General features: G+C 50.9%; 1 protein-coding gene across 1 annotated transcript in view; it reads left to right on the top strand.

Annotated features, from left to right (window-relative positions):
* Positions 1 to 10,972, top strand: part of TRPC7 (transient receptor potential cation channel subfamily C member 7) — a 229,017-nt gene extending 218,045 nt beyond the window's left edge. The window contains exons 9-12 of the mRNA XM_078450799.2: positions 620 to 841; positions 1,483 to 1,563; positions 8,041 to 8,116; positions 10,243 to 10,972. Coding sequence (XP_078306925.2) covers positions 620 to 841; positions 1,483 to 1,563; positions 8,041 to 8,116; positions 10,243 to 10,412 — 549 coding nt within the window. The 3' untranslated portion in view covers positions 10,413 to 10,972. The remainder of the gene's footprint in view (positions 1 to 619; positions 842 to 1,482; positions 1,564 to 8,040; positions 8,117 to 10,242) is intronic.
* Positions 10,973 to 17,235: the final 6,263 nt, after the last annotated feature.

The raw sequence follows: 17,235 nt of genomic DNA on the forward strand, positions 1-17,235 counted from the left end.
TTTTCAGCACTAAGTCCTGAGGAGTTAGGCAGAGATTGTTAGGAATAACTAATTTCACATGGTTTTAGCAAGAGCAAATGCTCCATCTTGCATCTTTGTAAAGAAAGAGAACATCCACAGATATATCAGTCAGAGTCCTGTTTAGAAATCTGCCGTCACCAGTTCATGAGATCAAGCCCCACATTGGGCTCTGTGCTGACAGTGGGGAGCCTGCTTGGGATTCTCTCCCTCTGTCTCAAAATAAATAAACTTGAAAGAGAGAAACAGAAAGGAAATGAAGGGAAGAAGAAAAGGAATAGAGAGAGAGAGAAGAGAGAAAGAGAAGGGAAGAAGGAAAGAAGAAAGGAATCTGCTGTCATAATGTCATAAGAGACAGATTCTCTCCCTCTGTCTCAAAATAAATAAACTTGAAAGAGAGAAACAGAAAGGAAAGGAAGGGAAGAAGAAAAGGAATAAAAGAGAGAGAGAAAGAAAGAAGAGAGAAAGAGAAAGAAAGGGAAGAAGGAAAGGAAGAAAGGAATCTGCTGTCATAATGCGTAGACTGCATCCCCACTCATCACACTGAACTCTGATGTGAAATCGTGCCCTTTGATGTTGTGTCGTTTCCCTCGTCCCACAGGAGGACGCAGATGTGGAGTGGAAATTTGCCAGGGCAAAGCTCTGGCTGTCTTACTTTGATGAAGGAAGAACTCTACCTGCTCCTTTCAATCTTGTGCCAAGTCCTAAATCATTTTATTATCTCATAATGAGAATCAAGATGTGCCTCATAAAACTCTGCAAATCTAAGGCCAAAAGCTGTGAAAATGACCTTGAAATGGGCATGCTGAATTCCAAATTCAGGGTAGGTAGCGCGGGGTTTATGGGGCAAGAGAAGGTCGCAGGAGGGGGAGGCGGAAGGTGTGTGTGCTTGATCGGCGCACGTGCCCCTGAGATGAGGGAAGTCAGAGAGGGGCCCACGCTGTTCAGAACAGGCTGGCACAGCAGCACAGAGAATGCCTGTGGCAGCTGCCCTTCTCCCCACAGTGCCCTGCAGATGTGCCCCGCAGGGGCTGAGCAAGCTGCCTTGCTGAGCCGTGCCTCCCACAGAGGGAGCGCCTTAGAGGGTTCCAGGGAGCAACAGCTCTTCCCAGAAATGGGAAGAGAATGATCCCTGGAAGAAAGCTTCCCTGCCATTATCTCCCCCTCCTGGAGACTCTCAATGTTTATGAGCATATTAAAATCTCTGAGAAATCCCTGAGCAAAGACACCCCCTGCGGCTTTAACTCAGTGCTTCCCAAGTTGACCAAACTATATTCCTTAAGCTGTTGTCATCCTACAGAACTCAAGTCCCAAGAACAGTGTTCTAGGCAACCTAGTAGCAGTGGGCATATCAGCTTCTTTTTAGACACAGCCTCATATATGGGTGTCATATGTGTTATTTGAACATATGTGTGTATGTATTATTTATTATGTATTTGTTCTTTCTCCCCCCCCCCCCCCCAGAAGACTCGCTACCAGGCTGGCACAAGGAATTCTGAAAACCTAACAGCAAATAACAGTTTCAGCAAGCCAACCAGATACCAGGTAACCACACCTCTCCCAGGTACGGGGAGAAGTGGACTCCATCCAGACATGGATTTAGCGACATGGCTGTCAGCGCCCCAGAACACAGCTTCATTTCTCCCTTCATTCAGCAAATATGCATTTGAGTGGCAGCTCCATGAGAGGCACTGCGCTACTCACTGGGGACGAGGACAAGGCTCCTATCATAGCGGCACTTCCAGCCCAGTGAGGGATAGACACAAGGAACAAGCAAACACACAAGTAAATATGTAACTTCAATTTGATAAAAGTAGAAAGAAGAAAACAATCTGGTGCGAAAACAGAGGGGAAAAAAAGGGAGCCCCTGCTTTGGTGTAGTTATCAGAGGAGGCATCTTCAAGGACAGGACACTTAGCTAAGACCTCATAGTTAAGGAGGCAGGCATGTGGGGCCTCCCAAGCACAGGAAAGGCATCAGCAAAAGCCAGAGGGGGAGACGCGGGTGCCTGGGTGGCTCAGACGGTTAAGCGTCCAATGCTTGCTTTCAGCTCAGTTCGTGATCTCACGATTCATGGGTTCGAGCCCTGCATTGGGCTCTGTGCTTGCAGCACAGAGCCTGGAATTATCTCTCTCCTCCTCTTTCTGCCCCTCTCCCACTTGCTCTCTCTCTCTTGAAATAAACAAAAATAAACTTAAAAAAAAAAAAAAGCCAGAGGAGAGAAGCTTGGCAAGTCCAGAGCAGTTGGAGCTCAGCAGGCAGGGGCCAGTCATCCAGGTGCAAGGGAGGGGGGCTTGGACTGGCTGTGAGTAGGGTGATGGAGGAAAGTAGACAGATTCAGTCTATGTTCCGGACATATAGGCAATGGGACCTGAAGCGTATCTGCAGGGATGGGGGGTATCCCGCGTGACTCCCGGCCATCTGTCTTAAGCAACCAGGTGGACACAGGGGCCACCTGACCTAAGACCACCAGCCTGCCCAAGTCTGTTCTCATACACAAACCTTAGAAGACTTTGTATGCTTGCAACCCTTTGCACCGCTTTTGGAAATTAACGCCACATCTCTGTATCTGTTTGAATCAGCCCATGAGCCAGTGATAAATGCTAACTACAGGTTATTGATTATAAAAGTACAGGCCATTCTTTTCCTGTCTTCCCCTTCTCAGAGATCAGCAGTTTTATCCATGCTGATCAGTTCTGATCAGAGGTAAATTTGAAGCTGTCCTGAGTATTCCCGGGGCCGAAGAGCTATGTCCCTGGCCCACCATCCCAGAGGGAGCAATTAGACTTCGACATAGCATCTTCCAGCCACAGATCGCTAATTGTATCTCCACCCATATTTCAGAGCCAGCTGTGCAGGTAGGAGGATTTAAGGGCACAATTAAGAAATGGTTCATCCTTCAAAGTACTTACAGTTTTATGAGATGACACGGGCTAAAAACTGGAAATGGGCAAATCTTGTATTTAATCGTGTACAAAATTGGGCCTGACCAGTTTGATCTTCTTTGAGTTATTTTACAGGACCAACCCTTTGGTCAGTGGAAGGATTTTTATTTCCCAGCTTCTCAGAGAAAAGTATAGATTATCTGTGCCCCAGAAGAGATAGAAAACCCTAATGGGTTAGGGTCAAATCTCTGACGGGTTTCGGGCAGAATCAGCTGCAGAGATAAAGGAAGACTGATTACCTGGTGAAACGTCCTATACCCAGAATGAATCCTTTATGAGCAAGACTGTTTTCAAAAGCAGCCTCAGAGAGATCTCGTTCCCGTCTTCCCTCATCACTGGTTGAGTCCCTGCTGCTTTCAATGTCCCCAAGAGCTTCCTGCTCGGGATTACAGAGATTGGTGGTATTCAGCTTTGGGCTACTGATGACCTTGGACAGCTTGCTCATCCTGTATTTTGTGAATCCACCAAGAAAAGCCCGGGGCTACTTATTCAGTTTTCACAGAAAAAGAAGAAAGGAAAACCAGGGCCAGTGAGCATCAGAGGGACGGGGCTGGGAGGCAAGTAAAGGGAAACAGAGAGCACTTTGTATTTGCACATGCACCTTTTGCTCAGCCCTGCAAGGTGCAGTCGGGTCACCTTCCTGAGCCATCATCTGCTCAGACAGGAGGAGTGAAGCAAGAGACGGCATGAAGGAGGGGCAGAGGCCAGACACTAGCCTGGGTGTAATCTCACCATATGCTGGTGAGAGAGGCAGTATCTCTAAACCCATTTATCAGATGAGACAACTAAGGCTCAGTGGTAAAGGTCCACAGCTGGGTGAACTATGTGACTCACAATGGCACCCCTCCGTTACTACATCACGCTTCCTAGGTGCCCAGGCCTTGCTGAGAACCTGTCCTGCCTGCCAGCAGCCATCTGTGGAGGGGTGAAGGGGAGGAGGCAAGGTGGAGGAGGTTCTCACATGAAAGATTGGGGCAAGGGTCTGACAAAGCCTCTTTTGTGTTCTTGGGCCCGTTGGTAGACTTCCAAGTTGCACTGCTTTCTTCCCAAAGCAACTGCCAAAGGTGCAGAGATCAGAAGGAGCCCAAGTACACTTCCTCTTTCTTACCGTCCCAGCCGCACCCAGAGCAGGCACCTCACTGAGGACGTGTGCTGTCCGTGTCTTACACGGTCATGGTTCAGAGTCATTCTCTAGCATTCCCAATAATACAAAAGCCCCGTCGTTCATACACGTGGGGTTTTTAAACCATTGCCTTTGTGTCTCTTCAGCAGATCCGCTTGAGTGTTCAAACTTAGTCCTTGAGGTGTTTCCGTTAAGCGTGTCAATCCTTCAACTTCTGGGGGTTTCTCTGTTGTAGGGAAGGCAGAGGCTCACTGTGCTTTAACTTAGGCATCCAGGCTTCTGATTGCTAGACTAGTCCCTTGCTTTTGCAATGTTTCGTTTTGGTTTTTCTCCCATCTGGGCTCCTATGGAACTAAACAGTGACACAAAACCAAGATACCGGCGAGGGGGTCAGAGTGTGCCTCCTGTCAAAGTGACTCTGTGACCCATAACACCATCCAGGGTGTCTGTTTGCTGGGGCGTGTGCAGACACAGACTCTCACACTCTGAGAGGTACATTTTCATCACGGGCAAAGCAAACAAGCCGCATCCCAAATGAACCGCAGAATCCAGGCGCAGTCTGTAAGTCAAGCAAACCCCAGGGTTTGTGATGCAAGCCCTTCCCCAAACCAGTGGGGACTCCTCTTGTCCATGTTCTGGGTCCTTTTCTAGATCCCGCTTTAATAACTGACATGTCCTAGGATCCATTTTGCCCCTCTCTTCCAAGTGTCCCTCGATTTCTCTTTTCCTGGGTGGCACCACTACTTCCGTCTGGATTCTGCTTCATGTACCATCTTCGACGTACCGTATATGTGCCCTTTGTTTACATCTTTAACTGCCCTGGCTGTGCTGTGCAGAGACATGTCTCTTCTGCAGAAAGGCTTTCTGTTTCCCCAGCACCAGCAGCATGGAGAGGCCATTTGGGCCCCAGGAATGTGGGGGAGGGGGTGGAGAATTGTGTGGCTCCTTCCCTGGATGTGGGTCTCAGTGTCATAACCCTTCTGACCTACTGTCCATCTCCTTCGCATCCCCTCAAGTGTCATGGCACTACATATACTCATCCCCAGCACTTGCTAAGGGCAGGAGGGCAAGGTGGGCAGAGTCATCACTGACCAGGATTCATTAACTTGGGCAAAGTTTATTATCTTCTTGAAATGAAAGAACTCTGTGAAAGAGAGCAAGGAGACATCTCAAAACCCACAGCAAAGGAACATTCTTTTTCCCCCTACACAGTGAAGGAGGGGAGACTTTTAGTGTCCACCTTCCCTGAAAACAGATCTCCTCTGTAGCATCCACGTTACATAGATGGGCACCTTCTAACCACTTTGGCGTTTCTGGGGATAAGCCTGGCATGTCATTCCTGCATACCCCAGGCTGTCCAACAGGTACACCCCAAAGGGGAAACCAGGTGCTTATCAGGACACAGGGTCTAAGCAGTTGCTCAGCAGGTCATACTGTTCTCCTTTTGGGTACCTGTCACTCCTGAGTGTGCAGTGGGGGTGGGAGGAAGGTTAAAGGGTCCCCGCCTGTCTGCAATGTTCAAGAGATTCTGCTTCCATATTAAGCCTCTGTAATCCTGATGCGTGGTGAGAGGCTTAATAACAAGCATTTGCTTCTCTCCCCTTGGAGCCACAGATGTGCAAACCTTAGGTCGTTATGCAGGCCAGCGATCAACAGTGGGCCATGAGCGTTCATGACAATGACATACCGATGACCTTCTTCCCCAAGGGCAGCAATATTTTTCATTCAAATATCCCAAGGGGTAACAACTGAACGAAGCCATCAGTCCTCCAAAATCTAGCTGAGGCTTCCTCCTGCCTAGAACACTGTTGTTTTAAAGATCAAATGGGTACCTCAAAGCAGCCCAAACCCCCACCGACCAGTGGGAGCCAGTTTCCTGCATCTCATCCCCCAAAGCATCATGCACGTAACCTTTTCCTGAAGGGTAGAAGAAGGCCCAGCTTTGGTTTCCATTTTGGTTGAATCTCGCTTCTGGGCTGTATGACCCAGGAGAAGTCCCCTGGCTCCACAAGCCTTGGTGTCCTCATCTATGAATGGAGATAACCTCTCCGATCCCACTGGGTTTCTGGGAGGATTCAGCAGGGCCATTTTGTCAAGGAGGCTAAGGGGACTCCTGGTCTGTAGGAGATACTCACTACGTCTGTTTCTTTGTTTCTTTTTCACCCCTTCCTTCTCCCCTCCTCCCAGAGGGCCACTCCACAGTGAAGGGGGCTTGTGAGCAGTGTCTCACCTACTGAAAGCAAATGGAGTTGGAGGGGAACGTTGTGTATTAATAATAAACATACCATGGAATCTTTTCAGCTAATGGGTTGAGTTGTGCTGTACTAAAACACAGCGTGCACCCTAAGCCAGGAAGACGGTCATCACTGCCATGGCCGTGAAAAGACTCCACTCAGCACATCATGAGAAAGAGAACTCTCCACCTCCAGTCTCGGGCTTAACGCTTTTTCCCTCTTACGTATAAAACTTCTTCAATTGATGAATCCAGAAACCAAAGAACCCTTAATTCTTGAGGTTTTCCTTAAAATAGAAACAAACTTTAACTAGATCCCCTGGCCCTGCCTCAGCCTGAAAATTTGCAGAAAACTTCTGAATTCTGTATTCAGTATGAATTTTACACACTTGGGTATCTGCTTTTTGGGGTTTTGTGCTTTTTCCCACGAGGACCGGCTCGGGATAAAGATGGTTTTATTTTGGCTTTACGATTCCAAGTGAAAAGAACCTTACTGAGTCCCAGAAAAGGCATAGATATTCTTAATAACTTGGGCAACCTGCCTTACTGACTAGGAGAATGTCAAGGAGAAATCTAGCCTAGCAGCCTGACCACTAGCATGGCAAGACCAAGGGCTCTCTGACAGAGGGCAGCATGAAGGCAACTTGCTCATTCTCTGTTCGGCAAGAAATAAGGTCACTACTCAAACCGCAGAGTCAAGTGGACCACCAGCCCGAGGGCTGAGGACAGGCAACACTGGCCTACAGGTGTCTCAGGGAGAGAACTTAGCAACCTGCCTGATGACACACAGCACAGCTAGGGACAGAATTCAGGTCCCTTCCATCTAGAAAAACACTGCCTCTCTCCCCTGAGTCCTCAGGTCTGAGCAGGTGAGCTAGTCACAGGCACAGATGAGCCAGGAACAGGGACTCCCTCCATCTCTGCCAGCTGCTCAGCTCGTGCAAGATTCAGAAGTGTCAGCTACCAGAGTATTTCTAAATCCTGCGATCTCCCAGGAAGCCTCCAACGACTAGCTGGCAAAATCCAAAGTTCACCTCCTGGAGTCTTTCTCACACTTGGCTCTATTCTGGGTATCTCTTGAGTGTTTACTCATACCTCCTCATTTGCTTAAAGAACCAATATCTGCATAATGCATGACAGCTGAGGGCGCAAACCGTCTCCCCCAGCATGACCGGCGGCCCAGCATCAGGCATGTGGCATCTCAGGAAGTGGTGTTTTGGCAAAACCTCCTGAGGCCCAGCTGTGTCTGTTTCTGCCTCTGGTAGGAATTTTCCAAGGTGCAGTGGACTTGTCCAACCTGGTCCTGACTCTAAGCCCTGAGGAGAGGACATGACTGGTTAAGGTCACAAAGAAGATGAGGGTAGGGTTGGGCTTAGGACCCTCAAGCAGCACCTATGCATTTTAGATGGCGCTCCCTCCCCCTCCCCCTCCCATTCTCCCTCTCCGTCTCTCTCTCTCTCTCCTTGGCTTGGCCTGCCACCACTAAGTGTCCGGTTCTTACACCCCAGGGTCAGGATCATGCTATGGGGAGAGGTTAAACAGAGTCAAGCCTGGGTGCCACCAACAGGCAAGGCACCCTCAGAAGAGAGACACCAGGTGCCGGAGGACTCCTGGCCACGGACCGGGCACTCTGCAGAAAAGAGGAGCCACAAATACACCAGGCAGGCTGCTTCTGTCCTTGGCCAGGCTTGTGTGACTGTTTCCTTGTGTTCACATTTCAGAAAATCATGAAACGGCTCATTAAAAGATACGTCCTGAAGGCCCAGGTGGATAGAGAAAACGACGAAGTCAATGAAGGTAAGCGAATGGATTGGTTTCCTACAGGCTGTCAGTGGGACGTGGCCTCACCAGGCTAAAGTCAAGGTGTCATCTGTAGGGCTTTGTGCTTGTCTGGATGCCCTAGCGAGGCCTTGCTGGTTCGGGTGTGGGCAGAAGGAGTTTCCAGGCAGCCGTGGGGCGGAGGTCTCTGTTCCCTGGCTGCTGCTGGCTGAGGCCATGCCCGACTGCATACAGCCGCCTCATCTCAGAACCAGCCCCACGGGCACTGAGCCCCTTCTCCAGCTGCCATGTTCCTTCCGCTTCTGTCATCCTGCCTCTTTAACCCTCTCTTCTGTCTTCCCTTTCCACTTTTAAAGACTCACAATTAGACTGGATAATCCAAAATAATCTCCCTATGTAAAGTTGGGTGATGAGTAACCTTAATTACACTTGTGACCCCGGCTCCCTTTTGCTATATAAAGTTATCACACACAGTCCGGACACCAGGGATTAGGACCTGGCCACCTTTTGTGGGGGGAGGGGGTTGGTAATAATTCTGCCTCCCACCTCGAGTCCCATCAGTTCCAAAATGGCCCAGAATTCCTCGTTCTGTGAGTGCACATACAGAGAGCTGCTAGCGGCCTCCCCTCCACTTTCAGAACCTGCCACTACCCTGTCTCACTTCCAGGCTCTCAGAATCTGAGAGCTCAAAGTATCCCCCAACTCAGAATCACTTGTTAACATTGCAGATCCCAGAACCCACCCAGGCCTAATGCATGGGCATCTCTGGTGGGGGGTGGGAGGGGGGGGAGGGGAAAGGGGGGGCACTTGCAGGGCGGGGGGGGGGTTGCATTTTGATAAAAGCACCAGGTCATTCTGATGCACACTGAAGTTTGCAGACTACATCATATTCACTGTTTGGGTTATTTTCCAGTCCATTTAATGCAGTTACTCTTAAATGAAAAGCAAACTACCTTAAACCAGGTAATTAATCTTCATGAGACACACAGGACAGATCTGCTCCCTAGAAGCAGCCTCTTCCATGAACAAAGGCATGAAGTCTCGCCCTCCCTTGGGCCACGGGGGCTACCCAAAGAGCCTGGTCATGAAGTAACCCTCTGCTTCATCCTGAGGCCATCCAGCATGCAGCCTGAAGATCAACAGTGGCTGAACTCATTCCTGGGCTGACACTGCCTAGGGGCTGAGCAGGAGCCTATCCAGCCACCCCTACGTATGGGTCTGAAACGTAAAACGGCCAGCCTGGCAGCCAGCTGTGATTGACAGGAATGTAACTGATTATACAGGTTGGGGCTGCCAAACGTCAGGCCACTGGGGTTGTACTGTGCAGCTGGGGCTCCAGTAAAGCACCCAACATAAAGGAACTAGGGGACGTATGCATTTGTCAAAAGTGGCCAAACTGTACCTTTAAGATCTTTGCCTTTTCCGTATGCAACACGTGAGGAGAAAAGAGATAGGAATATCAGAAAAGGACATTTGAGCCCTCCTAACTACAAGAGTTCCACAGCCCAAGCCCAGGGGGGTTTCAGCCCACGTGGTTCACTGTGGAAATGAGTGCAAGTTCCCACCTGGTGGTCCCTTGCAATGGAAGGAGGAGGAGGCCTCTGCCGGGTGGTACCGCCTGCATGGTGCGGGGGGACCCTGTCCCTGCCCCTGTCCCTGCCCGGCTCCACGGCCACATGCACTGTGCTGAGCCATTCCCTTCACGTTGGGGAATTTCTCCTCTCTGCAGATAAAGACAGAACAAAATATGGAACATCGTGGAAACGACTGTCCCAGTGAAGGAGGGTGTTGCTCAGAGTCTTGAAATCTGCCTTTAATGGCTCCAAGACCAACATTCTAACAATCATGATGTGAAATAGGTGCCAGAATAGGAATTCACAACCTGACCTTGACTCCTCTGTCTACCTGAAACCCTTAACAAAGACCTTGACCAGGAATGGGAAGAAGAAGGTTTTAAATGGACGGACGTGTCCTTCAGTGGTAGGAGCTGGGTGTTACTTAGATCCAAACACAACCCCCATGCCCTCACCTCTGCCCTTAGTGGGCAACCTGAAATTACACTGGAAAGATGCATGCCCCAAACTGATGTGGAAGGTGCCCCTTCAGCCTGCTCATGCTGACCAAAATCTCATCTGTCCTTGCAGGTGAACTGAAGGAAATCAAGCAAGATATCTCCAGCCTGCGCTACGAGCTTCTGGAAGAGAAATCTCAAGCTACCGGTGAGCTGGCAGACCTGATCCAACAGCTCAGTGAGAAATTTGGAAAGAATTTAAACAAAGACCACCTGCGGGTAAACAAGGGCAAAGACATTTAGCAGCCTGCATCGGCATCTGTGACTTCTACCAGCATTCCCAGGCCAGGATGGATTTCCTAGCCACCAGCCCTGGCGGGGAAGGGTCCTGGGCCCACTCCTCTAGGACACTAAGGGGACCCATTGGCTCTGTCCTGAGCAGAGTCGCTGACATGTGCAGTATAGTAGCCTGCCTTGACCCAGAACTGTTGTGAATCTAGGCTGTTGGGTAAGAAAGGCCAGCACAGGAGGAGGGGGAGGAAACGCTCCCTGACACGTGTGAGACCTTTGGTCCAGTCACAGTGACGCATGTCCCTGTGGCCAACGCAGGAAGAGGCCTTCTTGGATGCACACACATGCCCTCCCACCGCACACGGACCACATCTCTGTCTGTGTCCCAGGAAGACAAACCACCTCATCCCATGCACCCTTTCTCACTCCCTCTCCACCACCTAATCACATCCAAACAGAACCGGGAGGTGACCTGTGATCTATTCTTAAGTGCCAGATGAGAACACAGATAGCCTAATAGCAAAATAGTTCTATTTGTTTATAAAAAAAAAAAATTAAAAATCCTAAATCAAAAATTGTACTGTAGGTAGCACTGTTTAGAGAACAACAACAAAATCCAAATGATGTATTTTTACCTTTATTATCTTGTATTTACTATTTTTACCTAAAATGGAAAGAAATAAAATTACCTCATAATAGCCTGTGGAGCCTCCGTCAATGTGCCGCCCTCCTGCCATCCTGTGGCCTGTCTGGAGGTGGCCTTGGAAGCCCATGGGCCAGCACTTCTCTGGGAGGAGAACAGGGCAGGTGTGGAGAGGGAAGGGACCAATCCCCTAAGATCATGCAGCCAGAACGCCTACCTCCTAGCCCTCCTCCTATCCCCAGACCTACTGACCCCAACTTGACCAATGTCAGGAAGGAGGTAAAGAGAATGGTGAGGGAAGTGAAACATTTCCTCCCACCCACCTCTCACCCTCTTTCCCTGTGTGGGAGGAGAAGGGGTGCCTGACCCCGCACCCCCACACCTTTCGGGAGGGACCTGAGTGTGAGTGCAGAGAGCGGCCACCAGAGGGAGTCCTAGTCCCAAACAACTCCCATTCAGAGCAGGTTGGAGAAGATGCCCTTGGATTCAGGGAGAGGCCACTGGCCTTACAAGTAATACTAGCCAGATGTAATGAGTGAGCCTTTGCTGTGTACCAAGCACTGTGCTGAAAGCTCTCCCGCATCCATCCACTGAACCCTCACAGCAACCCTGTGAGAAGAAAGACGCTCAGGGTCACAAATTCAGATACCTTGCAGATACCCTGGAAGGGCTAAGTGTGTGTGTGTGTACGCACAGGTGTTTCTTATACATGGATATGTATGAGGGGGCTTCTGTTTCAAGATATAGAGTGCATCTTCAGAGATAAAACACATTTTACTTAACAGCTGCTCTAGGAAAAGAGCAGATCAGGAGCACCAAATAAAAGTGAGGTTCGTCCCAGCACTGAGGCAGTGGGGTGGACCATGACAAACAGGGCAGCTGAGCCCTACCGAAAGTGGGCCACAGACACTCAGCCCGGCCCACTGCTGCCATAAAGAATACAGGCCCAGGTTTGCCAGATTTTCCCAATTTCTGGGCATGGAGTAGGGGAGCCCACATTTGTTGGGCCCCTGGCAGCCAAGATGAGTGGCTCGAGAAGATGCCCTGAAATGTGGTTTCACACCTGGGCTTTCCTGGCACCATCATCCAACAAGAAGGAAACAGGTGCCTGATGCATACTGTAAGTTTACGGTCTGGGAGCTGTTCACCTGGGGTCCTTGTGAGGGGCCATAGATGGATCTCCAAAACCCTGCAACCCCTCAAGTGCCCAGCATATTGTGTGCTTGTCTTTGTAATGGTGCGTTGTTCTGGAGAGCACACCTGCAGTGTGCCCCAAATACTCATCCATGGCCCCCTCAAAGCCTGCAGCTGATGACCGACATCATTCAGCAGATGTGTACTGAATCCCTCGTCAACCACTGGGGGTGCAACACATAAGCATCCAAAGGGGCTCCTTTTTATGCCTGGACTCCGACTAAGAAAGCCGATGTGCTTTGTAAGAAGAGCAGTTGATTTATCCAGGGGACAAATTACCAGCACTTCTGGAAGATTTCCTTTCAGATACCTCACTTATCTTCATCAGAATGCTAATAAACGCTTCGAAGATGCATTATTCAATTTCCCTATCTGCCTTCAACCAGAGGCAGGTGGCAACCCTGCCAGGGATTTGAAAATCCTGGGGTGCCCTTTTCCCTTCAAGCCTAAGCCTCAAATTCTCCCATTCAGGAGATAAAGAAAAACAAGTCCCACTAAGGAATTAAAAACAGAAAAGGAAAACTAGCACCATCCATTAGGTTTTTGATGCCACATCTTAGGGGTGAAGGCTGTCCCAGAATGGATTCCGAGCTGCCGGATAGATGTCGCACAGGAGAGGGACACCAGGCTCATGGAGAACTGTTGAGAGGCCTTGGAACTGATGGCTGGCAGACCTATCATCTGGAGCTGAGGCAAGAGCTTAGTGATTTTCCAGGCACTGACAACCTCCCTCCCCCACCCCCATCTCCTTGCTCCTGTTGAATGAGCCAGATGAGGGAGGCAGCCGTGGGAGAAATAAAACAGGAGAGTGAAAAATGGAGTCAGAGAGGGGCTCACAGACACCGGAGGAGAAAGGGCCCAGGCCCTCCCTGGAAAGTCCACAGACCCCCAGACTTGCACACTTCCCAAAGCACCCTATCCATCCCCTTGGAGCATGCCACACAGCTATCCATATAGAAGTCTGTAACTTTCATGTATGCCTGTAACACCTGTCTCCGCTGCTTGCCAGGAAGTTCCATGAGGCGGTGTGGGTCTGTTTTATTCCCGCTGTGCACTGGCACAGGGCCAGAGAGCTGCCACTCCATGAATCATTGCTACGCCCAGTTTTCAAAAATCCCTTCAGATGGCGCCACTGGGCTCTGAAAATGTGAGTTTACAGGAAACACCAGCCATTATTCTGTGCAGACAAGCAAAACACTGCAGCTATTTCCCTCCTTGTCACAGCGTGGAAGGAGCTCCAGCTTCCAGTACCCTCTCTTACTACGAAGCTGCTTCAGACTGGGCTGGGACCAGACAATCACAGCACAGACCAGGTGGCGGGGGGGGGGGGGGGGGGGGGGGTGGATCGGCAGGGCGAGGGCCTGGCGGCTCCATCCAGGTCTCTGGGGAACCAGTGGTGAAGCAGAGAGTTCTCCAGTAACTTGTCACTTCTGATGGCTCCTAAGACGACTCGGCAAATCCTAGTGACATATCCTGGACCAAAACCCCCAATTAGTCCCCAGAGCTATTCCTAAAGGAAGTGTGCTCACACACTTGAGAAAGCACAGCCTGCCTCCTCTGCCCGTCAAAGTATCTCCCTCTCTCCCTCCCATGAAGACTGGAAGACAAAACAGTGACTGACACAACCAGGCTAAGGCACATTCCTTAATGGAGGGGCAGCTGTGCGAAAGCCCCTCCAAATCGCCGTTGGCCTGGGAAGGCCCAGAAGGACACCTTCAAGTCCACTTGCCCCCAGGAGGCCAAGACTAGTCGTCCTGCTGGGACCTGCTGTGCTGGGACCTGCTGGGAGCACTGGGTGTCCAGTTACAAATAAGCAGCCTCGGGCCCATCACTCCTCAAAGGGTTCATTAAGGCTTGTGAAAAGTGTGGAGGTGGAGGCTCCCAGAGAGTGACAGGAATTAGGAGTCTGATCCTCAGAGGCAAGGAGGCAATGCCCCCATTCTGTTTCTGTGTCTTACCCTCATCCCTAGGAGGGTGAATGTGCTAGAAGGAAGGGACTCCAGGAGAGACACAGGATGTAAATCAGCTCAGGCAACAAAATCCCTTGGGCCTGGCCTGCAGACACAGCAAGGGCCCAGGCTGACCCAGCCTCATCGAGCTCTTGGGAGCGGAGGCCGCCCGAGCTGGCTCTTCCCGGAGGAATCCCCAGCCACTCTTTGCTTGGGGATTTCTCCCTCTGCTTCTCCACTGCAGTCAAGCAGCTGGGAAGTCCCTCTGCTTCCGGGAAGGAAGGATCCAGACACAGGTAATGAATACAGGGGTCCGAGGCTGGGGTTTCCAGAGCCCTGAGTCTTCAAGGAAGGGAGAGACAACTGAGGGAAAAATCACAAAGTTGGAAAGAAATGGCGTTGGAGGAGCATAGGGCTCTCCCGTACCCAGAAACGCCTCCCTGCAACAGGGGTGGGACAGGGAAGGAGGCCTGGTGCTGAGAACTGAAGGTCAAGGCAGCCTGGCCCTGCCGGTTGAGGAAAAGTACTCCATGCCCACAGACACGGGGCCGGCAACTAGAAGGCCACATCCTCGTCCCAGCCCAGACACCCCCCATCCACGTCCATGGAGGCCGGAGAAGGAAGAAGGAAGGGCTGCCCACCACACCATCCCCCACCCCTGCCTGATTAAGGGCAAAGTACACTCGCAGTACAATATGATTCAAAAGTGTGGATTCCTTGTCTTCCAAGTGAGTCACAAATAACTGGGTGAGGGGTGTCTGGGTGGCTCAGTCAATGGAGCATCCGACTAGATTTTGGATCAGGTCATGGTCCCAGGGTTTGTGGGATGGAGCCCCCGAGTTAGGCTCTACGCTGACAGCACAGAGCCTGCTTAGGATTCTCTCTCCCTCTCTCTCTCCCCCTCCCCTGCTCACGCCGTCACTGTCTCTGTCTCTCTCTCTCTCTCAAAATAAATAAGTAAACTTAAAAAAGAAAAAGAAAGAACCAGGTCAAGCAGAACCTGCTGTGTCTGGACAGGGACCAGCATCAGCTGTGCCCACTGACCAAAGAGGCCCGTGGGTCCTGTGGTGCTGACCCCAGACACACCAGGGCCAGTGACCCACTGGCCCCAGCAGCGTGCTGGTAAGCAGAAGGCAGAAAAAGCAACTTAGATCCAAATAAAAGTTTATCAAGACACTTTCAGATGTCTGAGTGTAGATTCGGACGCTAGCTGAGTAGATAACACTTCCCTCTTTGCCACACCCACCCGAAATCTGTGTGAACTCACAGATCAAGCAGGGGGAAGGCAGGGGTGAGGGGGGCAGGAGGGGCGGCCATGGGGCACATAGGCTTTGTATCCACACTGCCCCATGAGTAGAAACACAATTCACCACCGCCCCACACCCCAGGCAGAGGCTGGCACCTGACCCCAACTTAACCAACCAGAGTAACCAGCACCCCAGAAACCACCATGGCCCCAAGCAGGGCAATCACGTTCCTGCCTTGAGATGCACATACACTCAGACACCAAGAAAGAGAAGTCATTTCTTCCTACTAGGGTTGCTGAACAGGAGAATGTGAGTGTGAGCCAGCAGCAGGGGACCCCTCCTTGCCTCACAGACAGGGAGTGTCTGGGAAGGAAGTGAAACCAGAGAGGAGGATTAAAGGAGAGGGGAGGAGACAGCAAGAAGGAAGTGAGGGGAGGTAGCGGAGGGGAGGAGGGAGCAGGTGAAAGGTGTCCCCCTAGCGCCCTTCTTCCTGCAGCTCCTCCTTACAACTGAGGAACTGTTCCAGAAGCCGCCTGAGCTCAGCAGGCAAATAAACCCCACTGTTGAAGAAGCTGGTCTGCACAGAGTTTCTGGACAGCTTTTACATTCCCAGAGTCTGATGGACACAGAAATGACAGGATTTCTTTGCCCCACCCATCCCCTTGGGGCTGTTTGGTGTTTCAGTGGTTAGAGGAGCTGGGCCAGAAACTGACCATTCTGTTTTTCTTGAGATTCAGTGAGGTTCTGACATAGGTGATGGCCTCGAGCTGGTTAAATTGATCAAGGGCAAATCTACAAGACACTGGACGTGAGGGCTGGCCAGGGGCCCAAGCGATGCCTGTACCTCAGGACTGGCGGAATAGGGTGCTCCCCGCTCTGCCCAGGCTCCAGCTCTGAAGAATGCAGATTTGGCACCCTGGACACCTCTGGGATGGGGTCCCGGTGAGGCACCTCTCAACGGCTGTGTGGGCAGCAAGTAGTGGGGGAGACTGAGGAGGGCAACACAGAAATGGGAACAAGGCAATCAGCTGGTCACTAGATGTATCATCTTGTTGGGGGTGGGGATCAGTACTCAGACATTCTAGAAATAACCAGAAGACACTGTGAGGATGATCAGGTGCTGGCTGGTGAGGTTCCTGCCGCAAATGGGAAATATACAGCCTTATGTTGTAGGTATAGGCTGGGGAAACGGACTATCTGAGTTACATAGAGACAACTCAATATTGGATGTGGGGGCATTCTTCTGTCTTCCATGAGCACAGATGATGCAGAGTGCCATGAATCCCGGCAGCTAGGCCACAGACTCAGAGGGTTTTCAGTCTGCTGGTGCCATGGGGATCAGACCTGAGCCAGGTCAGTCTCAGAAAGAGAGAGGAGGTAACTCTTTGGATCATTTCGGTGACAGAACAGAACAGAGCCCCAGGGTTCTGTGCTCAGCTCCAATCAATCACAGGAGAGACAATTCAGCAAAACACAGCCTCCGGTGCTTTCCCAACCTGCACAACTAAATCAGAAGCCCCCACAGCCTGTTGAGCCCTGCGGAAGGTGAACATTCTGAGAGCCGAGCTGTTTTTTTAGACACATCTTTACATGCAAATGCTCACAGCATCGTCACTGTCTGTCACCAACAGCGTGAACAGAATGCGGATTCTGTGCTCCGGCAAAGGCCATGGGGGTTGGGGCCAGAGCTGCTGCTCCTGACGGTTCCCCTCCAAAGATACACTCAGACGCGCTTGCTGAGTCCTGGGACTTCTGAACCTCTGTGTCCCCAAGCAGCAGCTCAGGATGACTGATTTCCATTG

The sequence above is a fragment of the Panthera onca genome, chromosome A1 (genome assembly GCF_046562875.1).
Source record: "Panthera onca isolate mPanOnc1 chromosome A1, mPanOnc1 haplotype 2, whole genome shotgun sequence".
NCBI lineage: Eukaryota > Metazoa > Chordata > Mammalia > Carnivora > Felidae > Panthera > Panthera onca.